This window comes from Solanum lycopersicum, chromosome 7 (assembly GCF_036512215.1).
Source record: "Solanum lycopersicum chromosome 7, SLM_r2.1".
NCBI lineage: Eukaryota > Viridiplantae > Streptophyta > Magnoliopsida > Solanales > Solanaceae > Solanum > Solanum lycopersicum.
The window spans coordinates 61,258,768-61,275,546 of NC_090806.1; the positions used below are offsets into that span (position 1 = coordinate 61,258,768).

A 16,779-nucleotide genomic window follows, 5' to 3' on the forward strand; every position below is an offset into this window, starting at 1 on the left:
TATATCATGAGATTAGCTATTAGTTTTCTATATGAAATAAAATAATTCTGGGACAAATTAATATTTACAAATAAAACACGAAATAACATAATCACATATTTTATTCTAAGATTATTATGCTTATCTCGTCAGACGCAAGTTAAAAGGTCAAAGTAGCATTGTTGAATGTCGGTTTGTTTTGAGTGGTTGTTAATGTCTCCCAATCAAAAACCTAACGAATTCGAGTGGAAGTCTTGAGTATCGATACTTTACTCTTCAAAATAAATTTGAGGTGAATCTTAATTAGTTGGATCTACGTGAATCTCGAACACGAAATGTTAAAAAAAAGCTTTTTAGTTAACTTGTAACCAATGGGATATTATGCTAATACAAGGATGTCGACAAATTGAATTCATCAGCATAAATGTAATGTAACAAGAATAATGCATTTTAGTCTTATCATATAGTATTATTATATCTAATAAATATGTCTCAGACATCTGTAGCCTGTGGTAGCCCCCCAATCCTATTCTCAATAATGTAGTTGGTCAGTATTATTGTCAAAAATTATATTAATGAAATAATTTCTTTTATATAATTAATGGAAAAGTAGAACTTGTTAAAATTGAATTCTATCGAACTCGTAATTAAGCTTTTGGGGGTTGGACTAATTTGAACGCCCATTTAGGAGGTGCCAAACAGACTCCGTCATTGATTTTGAGATCTTCCATGCACCGTCTGTTTGGACAATACTATCCAACGATACAGTATATAGAATTGTGTCAGAATGAGTATGATCTTATTATAAGTATACGTCAAGGAAAATCATATGTATACATAGTTCAAAACGAAAAATAATGGGTTTGGTTAACCTCACCGAAACTGCCCTAGATTTCATTTCACATATAATCCTGGGAAAATTTTGCATGAATGCTAGGCTTTTTAATACTTCTGGTCAGTCTTGAGTTGATATTGTGTTGTTTCTGGCGAAAGTCAGTTGATCAAATCAACAATACAGTGGTACTTTAAAAGCAAAATTAATCAATTATACAAGGTTTTAGGTAATGTATTATTTAAAGTATTAAGTTAAAATGACACAAACCATGAACAATGATCAGGCAACTTACAATGATGTTCATTTGGCTGGTTGTCTCTGGCTTTACTGGGATTTCTACACACTCTTTAGGATCTCTTGTATTTTAGAGTAAAGTTCTTGTGAACTGTCACCGATGTCATTGCCTTGTGATGAACGAGAACTCTGATCTTGAAGTTTAATCTTCTCGAAAAGGAATTGTTTCTCAGCTTCAGCCTCGCTAAGACGTTGTTTAAGGTAACTACTGGCATAATCTTCTTCTGATTTCCCTGATTTTGCAAGAGCAATCCTCTGCAACCTGTCAGCTTCTCGTCTTGCCTCATCTGCCTTGAGCTGGAACATATCTGCTTCTGCTTCTTTAAGCCTAGCAATGCTCTCTAATTCATCAATTTGTAGTCTTTTTCGTTGCCTCTCCAGTTTAAGTTCTGAAACTTCTTTAGCTTTTTCCTCCAGTTCATGATCACATGTCTCGAGAGCTTGGCGAGCTTTCTTTAGCATCCTCAATTTTTCATCAGCCACTACTCCCATTGTCTGCACTGCTTCTTGTACCACTGCAGCAATTCGGTTGCATGCCTCCTGGGGTGGAATCATCCTTTCTTTATTTCCAGCCTCAGAGCTCCTTGATGAGTCCATCTCAAGCTCTTCATAAAAATGCGCACATAAATTGATGATATTCAGAATAATTCAGAAACAAAGAGACGAGAAGAAATTATGTCATGCATTTTAGGTCTATTCGCGTTTCAGCATTTTAAGATCAGGCAGGGTGACAGCACGATGAGTAACTGAGAAAATATAAAAGATGAGAGTCATACGGGCTATCCATTCGAGAAGAATGAATTCGTCTTATCCAATGGAAAGAGAGAAACAAAAGAGGCCTCCAACATAAACCTTCTATTTATGCCCTCGCATGCAGCATTTTCCACACTTGTGAATTGTCTACATGCATGTATTAAATCTGGTCATCTTTCCCCCGTTTCCACCAACACTTGGCAGGAAAATATATGACAGGGAAAAAGACGGAATCCCAAAAATATTCTCTCTTGTTCCTACAAATAAAGACCAAGCTGTACCTATTCAGCCTTGGAAAATGGGATGCATGTAAATCATGAAACAGGAAGTTGGATATTGTAGAAGCTCAAAGACTTGAGACTCCAACGGGGAACTAATCACTCATAGGGACTTCGGTACTGAGGAGGGAAAAAAGGAACTGGCAGTAAAGGAGGCAGGAGAAGGTAATCCTAATGAGGTGGAAAATAGAATCTTCAAACTCTTAGGCAAGATGTTGATGGCGACACACATTTCTACTTGTACAAATGTAAATCACTTATTTTGGCCTTTTTGCAGGAAAGTTTCTCACACTAATTTTTTGAAAAGAGAACCTAAGAAAGAGATAAATTGGACAGAGTGACTAGTGAGGACTGATGACAGAGTTGCGAGGGGAATTGGAGTTTGAGATCACCACGAATAAAATAAAAAAAAAGCGATAAGCATGAACCATAGGTGGCAAGGAGGCAGCAGTTGCTTTTTAGGGATGATATAATTCTTTTTTTAGTTCCCCCAGGAACTTTTTAAAGGAATATCTTTTGAATCTACAACAGCTTAACATCTCGGTTAATCATATTTTTCAAGCCAATACACACCTACACATTAATCACCCAAATCAAAAATAAAAAGGAAAAACAAGTCACACATCAGATTGCTCTCTCCTTAACCTATTGTGAAGTGTAAAATTTTGTTTGCCTCATCTATTACACCAAAACTAGAGTTCAGTCAAGGGAAGCTCACACAAGGGATGGTTGATACTGAGCAGAGATGTGGATTACTAAATACATATTCAAGGACATATCTAAATTTACAATACTGAAGCTGAAGAAAATAAGAGCAGATACTAGATGAGAAGAAAACAGACGGAAGAAGGATGCTTGAAGTCTGAAGAGGAGTTAACCACAAATCTAAAGTCAGGATATTATAAACTGTAAAAGTACATAGATTAAGAGAGAGCAAATTTAGTCATTTAATTTTAGATATTTCACAATCAAACACAAGTGTGGTCCTCATCTGCTAAACACTTAAGACTCTAAGTCGCTCGGACTCTTCAGTTTTGGTGCCGGAACCCGTGTCGACACGACATGGGTGTGGACTCCGTGTCCGACTTGGTCAACGGATTTTGGGTACTTTGACCAAAATCGATGGGGAAAGTCTGGACAATTTTAATGATCCTATAGAAATTTTTATTTTACTCTTCCTTTAAATCTCCTTCCAAGATTCTGCTCAACTTCTCCACATAATATCTCATAATTTAGTTTGTTTTTTTTTATGACAAGGGAAACCTACAGCAGCTACCCATTGGGTGCGCACAAGGTAAAACCCCCCTCCAATGCAATAGCTCGCAAACCACATAGGAGAGGTAACCTGCACTAGGCAAGCCCGGTGCAACAAGCTCGACCCAGAAGGCAACTCCCTGCTTTCGCTGGCAAGGTGTTTCAAACTTGAGACCTCCAATATGAAAGTCACAAGCCCAAACCACTAGGCCACCCGAAGGGTCTCATAGTTTAGGTTTTATAACTCCATTTTTAGATATTTTAATTATTTTTAGGTGATTCGCCGCACCCGTATCCATACATGGATCCATATCCCCGGATCTTAAAAATTAGATCATGAAGGATCTAACCTCTAGATCCGCACCCGTGTCGGACACCCGAGTCCGAGCAACTTAGCTTAGACTTCTATTGAACTTGGATTGGAACATGTGACAGGAATCCGTCGTCTTCTTTGGCACGCAGGATACTCTCGCTTTTGCTGCGATCAAATGAAAACTATATTCATCTGAAACACTGAAATCTAGAAAGCGATGCCTCTTATTTCTTATATCTCTCAAAGTTGTAAAGGACCTCAACATCATGACATGCTGATCTCAGAGATACACCAGGAGGTTTGTATTGTTTCTTCTCTCTATTGATAAAAGTTAATTTTCTCCATAGAATTTTTTTTATGACATTTTCCATAGAAAAATCCCTCCGTTTCAATTTGATTGGTTGATTTTGACTTGGCACGGAGATTAAGTAAGTAAAGAACAAATACATTTTGTGGTCTTAAAAAATTAAAGATATGGAGAATGTACAAGATGCCCTTTAGTATTGTAGTCTTGAGCACGTCATGTGAAAAGTTAGAATTAAAGAGTTTTCAGAAATGGAAAGAGACATTCTTTTTGAAACAGACTAAAAAGGGAAGTAAGATGCACAGAAAAAAATGATGTGAGAAATGTAGGAGGAGCATGCAAGGAATCTTTTATGTACCAAACCTTTCTTTAATACCTGCCAACCTCTTAACATGAGCAAGAGCTAATTTGATTCCACGATTATACGCTCAAAATCATGTTACCTAGACTAAAGATGAAAATATTGATACAGCTTGAGCTCAGAAACATATCAGTCAATGAAATTACGCCTCAACATATTTTAACAGTTTTGAATGCTTTTGAGGGATACTTATGGGGGCAAATATGCTACCAAGAAGATGCAGGGTACATTTACATTGAGGAAAAATGAAGACTTGCACAGCTCAAGTTTCAAAAAAATCCACGTGACAGCATTAAACTACCATCAAGCACCACTTCTATGATTTAGGGTCTCACAATTCCCTAATGATTGAAAGTAAATCGTTTTAAGGGAAGTTTTCTTCATGTCTGAGATTTTTGTAGTTGTTTCTAACTTATCATAGGAGAAGCAAATGCTTTTTAGTTTCAATGTCAACCACGTGATGGGTTCTACCTTTTTATGAATACATTTCTACAAAGTGCCGGAGCAATAGAGTACAAAATACGAGACCTACCTTGGAGAAAAGTTAATATAATCCTGCAAGCTGTTGTCTCTGCCACTCCACCCTTTAGTTTTTCTATGAGCTCCTCAGACTTCCAAAACAGCTGCCTCCCTCTTGTGTTCTCACTCAGTCGAAAGATCTTACTTACAACAGTTAGTTCTCTTATCAATGATTCCCCATTCCAGGTAGGTGCACATTGTTGGAATACATCTTTCACCCAACCAAAAAGCTCAGAAGTGCGATTGCATGCTCTACACCTGAACTGCATTTCAGCAGACCCCAGCCCATTCACAGAAGAAGGACCTGTTCCAATTTGTTTATCACGAATTGCGCAGTCCGTGTGAGTCCAATGAGCACAGGAGTCGCAACCAATCCACCGACATGTATTCACTTCAAAATCAAACTTGTTACAGATTACACACATGCAAAGGCTGCAGAATCCCTTTCGGTTGGTGCATATCTCACAGTGGCAATCTTCTGCAGGCAACTGGCTTTGGCATGCTATATTCCGACATCTTTTGTATACAAAAACCTCAATCAGGCAAGTCTGAGAAAGATTCATACTATGATGCAGGAAAAACTGAATTCCACTATTAATAGCGACAAGAATTTCCAGCTGAACTCGATGAGCTTTAATCAATGTATTAGCAGTCAAATCAGACCTAGTCTGAACAAGCCTCTGTAAAAACAAAAGTTCATCTCTTTGCTGAGGACCACCGTTCCCTTCAAGCATCCCTCGAAGCCTACCTTTTAGCTCTTCTAAATACTCATTGGGGAGCAAATACATTTTTTCAGATATTATATCCACTTGTTCTCTAGCAATATCAAGAAGAGAAACCTTATTTGCACTAGCAGGCCTGTGAGTCACAGACTGTTCATAATAACCATCCTCAGCTTTCTGATTCTCAAGCTTCACTTGAGTAGCAGCATCAATTACAGGCCACGTATCTCTTGAATTAGCACTCTCAGCAGGCGATTCACGATTCTGATCAGAGTTCATTCCAGGGTCATGATTACCAGTTGATGCTCTGGTGTCTGAAGAGGAAAGAAATAAGGACGGAGGCAACCCGCTGGGGCGTGGAGGCAGCATATTTAATGAAGCTTGATAACTGATATATTACAACCTGAAAAACATATCAAATAAACACCAAAGAAATGACAATGTAAAATTGCGCAAAATGGATGAAGCTCATTCAATAACAGCATCTCACATTAAACCTCCTAAAAACCACATACAACCCCCACACATCACACTGCAGATACTTCTAACTCAATTTCTTTCTATTTAGAACCATTTAATGTCATTGCAAACAAGTAGCACTTCAGGGGCGGAGCTACAATATTAGTTATGTTCGGACAATCACAGTACCTTTTGCATAGATGCTGTATTATATACATAAACTATATAATTGTAAACCCAATAACTAAAACCAATAACGGATTCACCTTCTTGTCTGAACCCATAAACTTCAAATCCTAGCTCGGAGTAAGAACTAAGAGCTGCCTATTTACACTATATATTCCTAAAGATGAAAACTTTATGACTATTTAACCCAAAAAACGTGAGTAGTCGATTACCCACAAAAAATATCTAAATCAACTATAATTTTTTTCTATTATCATGTCACAAAAATGAATATCAAGAAAACCCATGTACTTTATGGCTTATAAGTCATTCTAAATTCACATAAAACACAAATAAAAATGAAAATCAATCAGAATACCCTCAAAGAAATGGTGAAAATCGGAATATTTCAAGTTTCAGTGAAATTAAAATATGAAAATTTTCGACTTACAGATATTCAGACGCCCATTTTCTGTAGAGAATTTGAGGGTTCAATTACAGATTTCTGAAACAAAAAAAGATTCTTCTTTTTTCCCTTTTTAACTTTGCTGGCAAAAGAATAACAAAAGTCAACGGTAGACGATGACTAAGAACCGGAAGAACGCGTTCTGACATCGTTTTGGCCGGTCTGAGCCCATTAAACCGGTTTTTTTTCCTTCATTTCCCTTTGGCTTTTGATATCAAAAAAGAAAATGCATTCAAATTGTCAAATACACGTCTAAACTAAGTGATCGTCATATCTTTACGATTTATCCCTTTGCTTATTAACTGATAAAGAAAAGAGGCTAAAACATATCATATGTATACACATGTCTATGCTCGTAATAATATTTTATTTTACTTAACTTGTATCATTCAAATCACCGACACAACAATGTAAAAGTCTAAGGATCACATTAGGAATATAGTCAAGCCTAAGCATTTGGTGAAAAACAAATGAAAAAATTATGGCATAGATCAACCTTCCCTAAAACAAAAAGACATAAATTAACTAAAAATTTTAACAAATGACACAGACGAATCTCACTTAAAGTTTGATGAGATATTTGAATATCTTTCTTTATATTTATTATTTAGCAAAAACATGCCAAAATGTCAATGAACTAATTGGAAATAAAACAAAAAATATCCTCCATTTTGATTTTTGGTTCAAAATGGGTCACGATTATTCTCTAATTTTCTCTACTTTTTCTAAAAAAATACTTAAATCCCTTTTTTGTTTTGTAATCATAATATTGTAGATACAAAATCTGACACACGTTTCATCCATGTGTCATGCCTATTTTTTCTCCATAAATACACTTAATCAACTGAATCCTTTTTATCCATAACTATACTCAATATCAATTTTGAATTTCAAATTATTACTCTCTCAATCAAACAGTTTCTTAACAACATAAATCTGCAATTTTGAATTTCAAAATTCAAATTGCACTTTCTGAAATCTGTATGATACATTCGTTTATTCTTTGATTCTTCTTTTTCTTCTACTCCATCCGAACTTAAAATCATTTTTTTTATAGTTTTTTACTTTTATATTTACTCTTGTTCGTTGTTATCTTCTCTCATATATATAGATCATGTTACGAACCGAAGGATATATGATTCTGATGATGAAAATTGAAAAGAAAATAGAAAAAAGTCCTTGCAAGATCTTTTGAATTTGAGGAAGGAGTCAAACAAAGATATTCTGAAATCCTCTAAATCAAAGGTTGCAAAAATACCCCAGAAAAAAGAAAAATCTCAGCAACTGTTATTGTCAAATCCACATTGCTTAGGGTATGTATTTTTTATTCTTCCTTAAAATTGTTTTGAAAGTTATAGTACGCTTGATACATATTGTTATAGTGTGTTGTATTGTTTAGTCGATTCCATGATACATGAATTAATTGTGTATCAGCTATTTTTTATGTATCATGAGTCTTTGAAAACTGTTATCACGTATCAGACAGTATGTTTGATACATATCGATTTAATGTCTTATGGTGTTAAGTCAATTCAATGATACATGAATTAAATGTGTATCAGATGTTTTTTTATGTATTATGAATCTTTGAAAACTGGTATCATGTATCAGAAAGGGATTTGTTATTTTATTTAGTATGTATATTCAATATAATTAAAAATTGTATTATTTTTCAAATTGCAGCCACTCAAGTACAAGATAAAAAAGATACCAACACATCCCATAAGGTTTGCTTCAAGGGAAACTTTCACATATAACCACTTAAAAATAATTAATTACTCTCTATAGCTATAGTTTGATAATTACAATTTGTAGCTACATGTTATTTGGAGGAGAGACGAAAGTGAGACTGGGAGAGAGGGGGGGGGGGGGGGGGGGGAAGAGTGGGAGAAAGGTGAATTGTATATGTATTTTGGTTAGAATTGTATATTATACATATGTAACTGTATATATGGTAAGAGAGATTGGGAGAGGGAGGAGAGAGGCGAGCGAGACTGGGAGAGAGAAGAGAGAGGTGAGCGAGGCTGGGAGAGAGAGGTGAGCGAGATTGAGAGAGGCGAGCGAGATCGGAGAGGCAAACGAGAGTGGGAGAGAGGTGAATTGTATATGTATATAGTTGTATATAATTGTATATTATACATATACATTTGTATAAATGGCAAGCGAGATTGGGAGAGGGAAGAGAGAGGCGAGCGAGATTGAGAGAGGGAGGAGAGAGGGCAAAGAGTGGGAGAGAGGTGAATTGTATATGTATATAGGCTAAAAAATTATATATTATACATATTTATTTGTATATCCTGGCGAACTATACACATACAAACATGCTAATTATACAAACTCGAAGTTAGCCCACGTAATTAATGTATAATGTTAGTCGCGACTGGTAATTATAGCAAACTATAGCCATGATGAGTAATTAAATAGTATAAGTTTGTTTATCCGCGTAATTTTCCCTTGCTTCAATCCTGGCTCATTTTTTTCCACTTCTAAATATAGTTTAACACCCATATCGTTCTTAACCTTCATGAGACACGAGTTACCTTCTACGATGTACGAATTTCAATATTTTTCCTTGATACATCGATATACAACTCGACTGCAATTGCTGCTTTGAGATTCAGAAACAAAATTGAATTTCCAACAACGATTCCATTGCTTTTGTAACTTTCATACTGCAATTCGCTAACCCAAATTCCTGAATGCCTCAGTAAAATTGATATTTTCATCATGTATCTGCCAAAATAACAGAAATATAATTCGTATTTTTCGTTTTTTCAATGGATGTTCATAAACTTTTCTTCAATGTAGATGATATAATCTTAAATTTTGAACTTTGTAACATGTGATTCAATTACCTACAGAAATATGGAGTCTTTATGATCAATTTATCCGTAACTTAAGCTAATTTAAATAACCGAATTGATGGTTCCATTTCCCCCCCTTTTTTTATCTCAATAGTTATTTAATTACTATGGAGCAATTACTATGTTTCAATTGATAGTCATGTATCAAACGCCGACCTTTTTAAGGGATTTTTTTGTAAATTGTAAATTAATCGGAACAGATTATAATTATTATGTTACACTATGAGATTCCTTAAATTTTTACGATAAAAAATGTGTACCCATCTCATTAACGATTTCCAAGATTGATGCATCCGCTATGACTTCAACTACGCGCAAATTGAGCCAAAACATAACTACAAACAATTTAACAAGATACGTAAAACCGGTTTATGAATGTAAGCTGGAATGTTGCTCTTACAGGTCTGATACAGGAAATTGCTTTCCAAAAGATCACCAAGAAATTGAACCTCCATTAAGAACCCCAAAAAAACGAAGCTCCATTAGAATAGTAATAAACGAGATTCCTGCTCTATTTTTTAGATTTCAATTCAACGGAATGATAATGCTTAATAAGTCGCCTTTTTCTTCAGACTGATCTGCTCATCAATAGGGTCTCAATATTATCTCTCTCAGAAGCCTCAACTATTATATATTACAAACTAATGGAAAATTATTGATTTTATTTCTGTCCACCAGCTTCACCAGGCTCAACGATCTCTGCTTCGACTGTTTCTGGGATGTGTGGCTGCTGGATTGCTTGTTGCTGATACTCGGGGACAGTTCCCCACTTGCCAGCAAGGGCAAAGTTCATCATTTCATATATCTTCCCTCCCAGTTGTGCTGGATTCTCAGGCTGCAACAATTGATGCAAACGTAAGAATCAAGGTCGCTGGACATAGGCAACCAATGTACATCATTACTACCAAGTACTAATACAAAAAATCTTTGCTCATATTATCGCACATGCTAGTTTCCTTTCATTACACACTCAAAAAATCAATGTGTATCGTTAGGACCTCACCACCGCAGCCAGTTTTAAACCCATATTAGAAAACAAAACTATCGAGAGACATGCACCTCCTGTGTATATCATTGATTAAATTCACACTTCACTTATAGACCCTGATTTCACCCTCGTTCTAAATCTTACATTGGATCAAAGTTCATCATAAGTTTTGATATGTATGGGTACGAACTACATTTTTAGACCTCCTAAATGTCGAGCACAACTTGACTAATAAAGAAGGATCACTTGAGCACAAAGTAATACTATGAACTCAACCAAGGGCAAATAACATATGCTATAGCTGCACTAAGCTCAATTATCTTAAGAACCAGAATCAGTTACCCAAGTAAATAAGAAAAAGGATATGAAGACTCACAGTAAATCCACTAGAAACCAATGCAGCATCGTACAAAAGATCAATGGCCCTCAAGGCCTCTTCATCATCTGGAGTACTCCTGCAGGCTTCCTGCAATATTCGACAGATAACAATGTTAGGGAACACATAAGATCACATTATATATATACATACATATATATATATATATATGTATATATATATATATATAAAAATGTGTGTGTGTGTGTGTATCTATGTATTTTTTTAAAAAATTAGTCAACTTCTATTTTCTGTTAAATTTTAATTATAAGAATTTGATATATTTTTTATATCACATATAGCGGAACTATCATGCCACAAAATCAGCTTACAGTTAAGGTTCTAATGATAGGGTGTTCAGGATTGATTTCAAAGACTCTTCTACTCCTCATGAAATCCAGGTTGGAGGTATCACCAACAGTTTGGGCCTTCATCAGCCTGCAACAAGTCCAAGTATTTCATAAAAGACTAAAGAATGGGTCTCAAAATTGGACCATCAGCCTCCGGCAAAAAATTCACATCACCTCTCCATATTAGCTGACCAACCAAACTTTCCTGATACAAGAACACAAGGAGAACTGCTCAAACGACTCGAGATTTGTACACTAGCAACCTTGTCCCCTAGTCGTTTCTTTATCCAATCACATGTTTGCCCAAACTCCTGTTTTATCTCCTTTTCCTTATCTTCATTCTTATCACCTATAACAAAAGGAGAGTTAGTGTATTTGTATTGCAAAATAAGCAGGTCAGCAAAAAGAGATGGACATAAAAAAAAAGGAGGCAAAACATCTCAAATCACTAACCTAAATCTAGGTCCTCTTTGCTAATGTCAACGAAGTTTTTCTCCTTAAATGCTTTGAGATTTTGGACCGCAACCTCGTCAATGGGATCAACTAAGAACAGAACCTGTAACAGTAACCAGCCAATGTCAGTGAAACTAGCAAGAAGCAGCAGAGAAGAAACCAGCTAAAGTTAGTTCAAATGACTCGTACTTCAAGATCTTTCTCAAGAAGTTTTTCCAGGAAAGGAGTGTTCCTTGCACTCGTCACACTATCAGAAGCAATATAGTAAATATCATTCTGGTCTGGTTTCATGTTCTCAACATATTCATCCAAGCTGATCATCTCATTTTCACTTTGAGAAGAGAAAAAACGTAAAAGTGGAGCAATACGCTTGTGGTTTTCACGATCTTCAATGCATCCCAACTTTAGGTGCTTCCCAAAGTTCTCCCAGAACTTCTCGTAGTCCTACACATAAAGGATCAAAGAAGTGCAATGAGAGTACGAAGAAATGACCAGCTAATGCATCAAATCGAAGGTAACAACTTTCAGGAAAAGAAACACACTCTAAATAAATGATTTCACAACAAATATACAAAGCTAAAGCCACGAACACAAGGACTTGAGAAGAGAATATACATCTCTGTTTTCACTGAGAGCAATGCCCTGAATCATTTCAAACGCTTTCCGCACCAACCGCTTCCTCATGATGCGAACCTTACAACCAACGTGAAACAGTTAGTCAGAAGAAAGCTTAACATGCAAATAATAAATGGACCATTGTCTCAAAAAGAATAGTATGCCTGAAGCACTTACAATGCGACTTTCTTGAAGAATCTCTCGTGATACATTAAGGGGAAGATCATTTGAGTCAACTACACCTTTGATAAAACTTAGGTAGCGTGGGAACTATACCAAAGAAAAGGCACACCAGTCAGCTCCCATTTAGAGCATTGAACTTCTCTTAAAAAATAACAAAGGCTTCCTCTTACCAGTTCACCATCAAAGTCGTCAGATATAAAAACTCGCTTCACATATAGCCTTATATTCTTTGTCTTGGGATTTATCATGTCATCCTTACCCATTCCAGATACAGATGGCACAAAAAGTACAGACCGGAACTCTACTTCTCCCTGCATAGCAAAAGCAAGGCAAAATTAAGTAACAAACACAAAAAAACGACAAAACAAAATAATCAGGAGACTTGTTAAACAAAATTGAAACTTAACCTTCAATATTATCATCAAACAAAACATACCATATTAGAATTTAAACAGAAGGGTGAAGTAGTAAAATAGTCTATCTGAAGGCATTCTGCATCAAAGAAGTTTTAGTACCTCGGTTGTGAAGTGTGAAGAAGCAAGAGGCTCCAGATATTCATTAAAAGTCTTTTTGTAGAACTCATTATAATCCTCTTTACTCACTTCCTTAGGGCTTCGAAGCTGGAAAAGGAAAAGCAGTAACACAGTATATTAGTAAAAACAGACATTTGGAGCATGGCAACAGAATATAGTAATCTGAAAGCTAACCCATATTGGCTGAGTCTCATTTGTAAGCTCCCAGTCCCAATATTTCTCCACAACTTTTTTAGTTTTCTTCTTTTTCTGTTGCAGGGAGTTGGAAACTTCATCAGAAATGGGAAAAGACAAGTGAATCTAGAAAGCTATCTCTTTAACCTTTCCTTCAAAAGAAATCAACTCTGTTAAACCCCCACCCCACCCCACCCCGCATGATAGGTTCTATTAACAGATACCTCAGCTGTCTCATCTTCTCCTTCCTTCTTGGCTTCTGATGGATCTTCGTCAACTTCAACCTGTAAAAAGCCAAGATCACGTACCCACAAGGCAATAAGGAGTCATATCAAGCTTACACAAGGCGTAAAGCTAAAATTTAGAACCCCAAGCTTCACTCATGGCCGTAGAAGAAACCAAGTGTGGTTTTTTATTTGAAAAAGTTATGCACATACCTCTTTTGTAAATCCCTTCTCTTGCCATGTGTAAATAGGGAATGAAACAAACTGTGAATAGTTTTTCACAAGCTTTTCTACTCTTTCCGGATGTGCATATCCTTTGTCATCCCTCTGCACATATACCGAGCAGGAATAAAAGAACAGTCCTCAGGAACTAAAATAACTAGAATAAGAAGTTCTCCTTTGAAACAAATTGATTCACCAACCTTAAGATATAGAGTGAGACGGGTTCCCCTAGGAAGTTGTTTTGCAGGATCAGTCTCCTCTCGAATGGTATATGTGCTAGAATTGGCCTCTCCGACCCAGACATATTGCTTGTCAGACTTGGGGCTTTTGGTTGAGACTTCAACCTTTCATTAGCAAAATAAAACATAGAAACAAATGTAGGTAATTGTTTATTGTCAAGAAATTGAGAGTAAGTCTAAAGTAGGACCATAGACAAAAAACATACTCGTTCAGAAACAAGAAAAGCCGAGTAGAATCCAACACCAAATTGACCAATTAAATTGCTGTCAGCACCAGCATCCTTGCTGTCCTGTTATGCGGTAAAAACACATGTAACAAAACATTATGTATAGCTTACCTGAAGCAAAATACCAAGAAAAATAATTACATGACAGTAACGCACCTTTAGGGCCTTTAGGAACTTTGCAGTTCCACTTTGTGCAATAGTGCCAAGGCAGTCGACAAGTTCTTGGCGAGTCATACCAATTCCTGAGTCCCTGTACAAATATTCCATGACAACTTCAACATCCATGATGGACAGACAAGACAGAAAAAGAGAAAGTAAATAGGTTATGAAGCTCACGTTATGGTAATAATGCCATTATCTTTGTCGGTTTGGATGCGAATATCAAGATCAACTGCATCCTTCAAAAGCTCAGGCTCAGTAACACCAAGAAACCTCAACTTGTCCAAGGCATCACTCGCATTACTGTATCATCAAAAAGGAACTACATAAGTATCAATATAGATTGTTTAACTTCTTTGTTTAGTGACTTCAGTCTAACACAAATAGGATCTCCAGAGTTTACAACGGAGAGCGTTGGCAGATTATTGGTTGCATTAAGGTTTACTGAGCCAGGTATAATCCAATGACCAAGTATTACGAGGCAACAAATTAGCCTTCCGCATAAAGCCAAATCTTAAGTTGTCTTAGTAAAATCTAAACTTCATATTGTTTTTGCATTCTTACTTTGACGAAGCCTATGTTCACTAGATAAATTGAAAAGGGTATGGTAGTGATCTCACTCCACTCATTGCACACTTTGTTCATCCAAGCTAGGCAGAGCTAGGTTCAAGATAGAGAGGGAGACCCAGAACTGACTCTAATTGTGATACCCTCACTCTTTGCAATAGAAACCAAATATGGAGGAGAAAACTTTCACAACACAAAAACATTGTTATAAAAGCTGCATGGCATACAAAAACACTTTTATGAACACTTGTTTTTGCAAAGGTCACTGATGAAATATAAAAGTTCGGGGCTTATTAACAATAAGGAAAAAGTTAGCAATTACTTGCCTGATAAGCTCCCTAAGAAAAACCTCCTTGTTGCTGTACAAACTGTTAACAATAAGGTCCATGAGGCGACTGACCTGCCATGTTAACAAAAAAAAATCAGATTTCCAAAGATATAGTACACTATTCAGCTTTACTATCCTGATTATTTCATAGTGACTTTTACCTCTGCTTGATACTCAAACTTCTCAGATGGTGAGTCAGATGTATCAGATGCCGCAGCTGTTGACTCAAATCGACAACCCAAAAAAGGCTCATTTCTTGATTTAAATGGCTTAGCGGATTCAATGACATCACATCTTCCTGAAGTCAATACCGAATACCATCTACCTTTACTATCAGCATCCGCCTGTTCACATCAGAAAATTCCTTTCACTGAACCCATTTCCAATTCCATTTCTGGGTTACAATAAACCATACATAGCAAAATATACTCTGAAAACACACCAACTCTGTTTTAACCAATACTTATACACTATTTCAACTTTTCACATGCAAATCATCAAAGAAAACACATCCTCATACTATTGCCTTATGTTACTTATTTTCATACAATACCCATATACCGTATGTTCAATTAAATACCAAACAAGGGAAATGATTTTTCCTAAGGTAAAACATATCACACAGATTCAAAAAAGAAATTGGAAGTATAAAATGATTTTGTAAAACATATTACAGAGATCATATTATCAATCAAGCTATAATTTTAAGAAGAATTGATCAAAAATGGTGAAATTAAAACAGTAGTTAGGTATCATGGGATAAAGCAAAGGGATACCGATTGGTAAAAGAAATGGGTAGAAGAAATTGGAGCAGCAACATCTCGATAACGTGCAGCGGTTGAGCTACGAACAAGAGATTTGACGGAGCGCTTCGAAAGCCGATGCATTTGGTCTCACTGAAACAGAGTATTCCACAAGTAACGGAGGAGAGGAGAAGAAATATGTGGAAGCGAGGGTTTAACAGATTTGCAGTAGGGTTTTAGAAAAGGGGTTTAAAGAAGCTTCTCGACATTAGAATGGGTAATTTTGTCATTTTACATGGAACTAATTTATCCCTAATCAGAAGCGTCACGAATTTTATTAGACCTTAATCAAAAATTTCAAGGTTCAAAATTATATGAAAAAATCATGTTTGGAGTATCGCCTTCAATGAGTCTTGTAATGCGTGATTCAAATTTATATCAACAAATCAAAAAAGTAATTATTTTTGCATTTTGATAACAAGATTTTTGAAAAGAAATATAGTACTGTCTTTTTTCTAATAGATGATCGATGATATAGTTAGTATGACTATACAAATTTCATATATATGAATAAGTAAAAACAAAGTGAAGATACACCAATTTTTATTAAAAAAAATTCAGATCCTCAAAGCACATCTAAACTAGTTAATGTACCATATTTTATACCTTTCATAAACTAAAATATGTTTTATATTTTATACCCTAAAACTTGTATATATTGTCCAATTATTCACATGTTTTATTGACTAGCAAGACTTCGTTTCATATTCAAATGATATATGCTATAAAAATTGTTCAAATCGACAAAATACGCTTCTTTTCAGATAAATAA

General features: G+C 35.7%; 2 protein-coding genes across 2 annotated transcripts; both read right to left on the bottom strand.

Moving 5' to 3' along the window:
• Nucleotides 1-976: 976 nt before the first annotated feature.
• CIP6 (CONSTANS interacting protein 6) lies at nt 977-6,839 on the bottom strand. Its single transcript, NM_001346996.1, has 3 exons — nt 6,688-6,839; nt 4,904-6,015; nt 977-1,713 (listed from the first exon to the last, which is right to left on the bottom strand). The coding sequence occupies exons 2-3, from the start codon at nt 5,979-5,981 to the stop codon at nt 1,151-1,153; spliced, it is 1,641 nt and encodes a 546-aa protein (NP_001333925.1). The 5' UTR covers nt 5,982-6,015; nt 6,688-6,839; the 3' UTR covers nt 977-1,150.
• Nucleotides 6,840-9,911: 3,072 nt separating this feature from the next.
• LOC101254814 (heat shock protein 90-6, mitochondrial) lies at nt 9,912-16,450 on the bottom strand. Its single transcript, XM_004243506.4, has 20 exons — nt 15,981-16,450; nt 15,366-15,548; nt 15,203-15,276; nt 14,487-14,612; nt 14,307-14,400; nt 14,130-14,213; nt 13,885-14,028; nt 13,676-13,789; nt 13,463-13,522; nt 13,239-13,313; nt 13,047-13,151; nt 12,702-12,842; nt 12,526-12,618; nt 12,349-12,426; nt 11,923-12,177; nt 11,734-11,836; nt 11,455-11,629; nt 11,263-11,368; nt 10,931-11,020; nt 9,912-10,401 (listed from the first exon to the last, which is right to left on the bottom strand). Exons 1-20 carry the CDS (start codon nt 16,089-16,091, stop codon nt 10,228-10,230), a joined length of 2,385 nt encoding a protein of 794 aa, XP_004243554.1. The 5' UTR covers nt 16,092-16,450; the 3' UTR covers nt 9,912-10,227.
• Nucleotides 16,451-16,779: the final 329 nt, after the last annotated feature.

Excerpts from the sequence above, each read along its gene's own strand:
- CIP6 (NM_001346996.1), bottom strand. The coding sequence starts at position 5,981 with ATGCTGCCTCCACGCCCCAGCGGGTTGCCTCCGTCCTTATTTCTTTCC. Across the intron at positions 1,714-4,903 it reads TATATTAACTTTTCTCCAAG|AGCTTGAGATGGACTCATCA; the intron begins GTAGGTCTCGTA and ends ATTTTTATGAAG.
- LOC101254814 (XM_004243506.4), bottom strand. The coding sequence starts at position 16,091 with ATGCATCGGCTTTCGAAGCGCTCCGTCAAATCTCTTGTTCGTAGCTCA. Across the intron at positions 14,214-14,306 it reads AGTTCCTAAAGGCCCTAAAG|GACAGCAAGGATGCTGGTGC; the intron begins GTGCGTTACTGT and ends ACCGCATAACAG. Across the intron at positions 12,427-12,525 it reads TTCTTCAAGAAAGTCGCATT|GTTCGCATCATGAGGAAGCG; the intron begins GTAAGTGCTTCA and ends GTTGGTTGTAAG.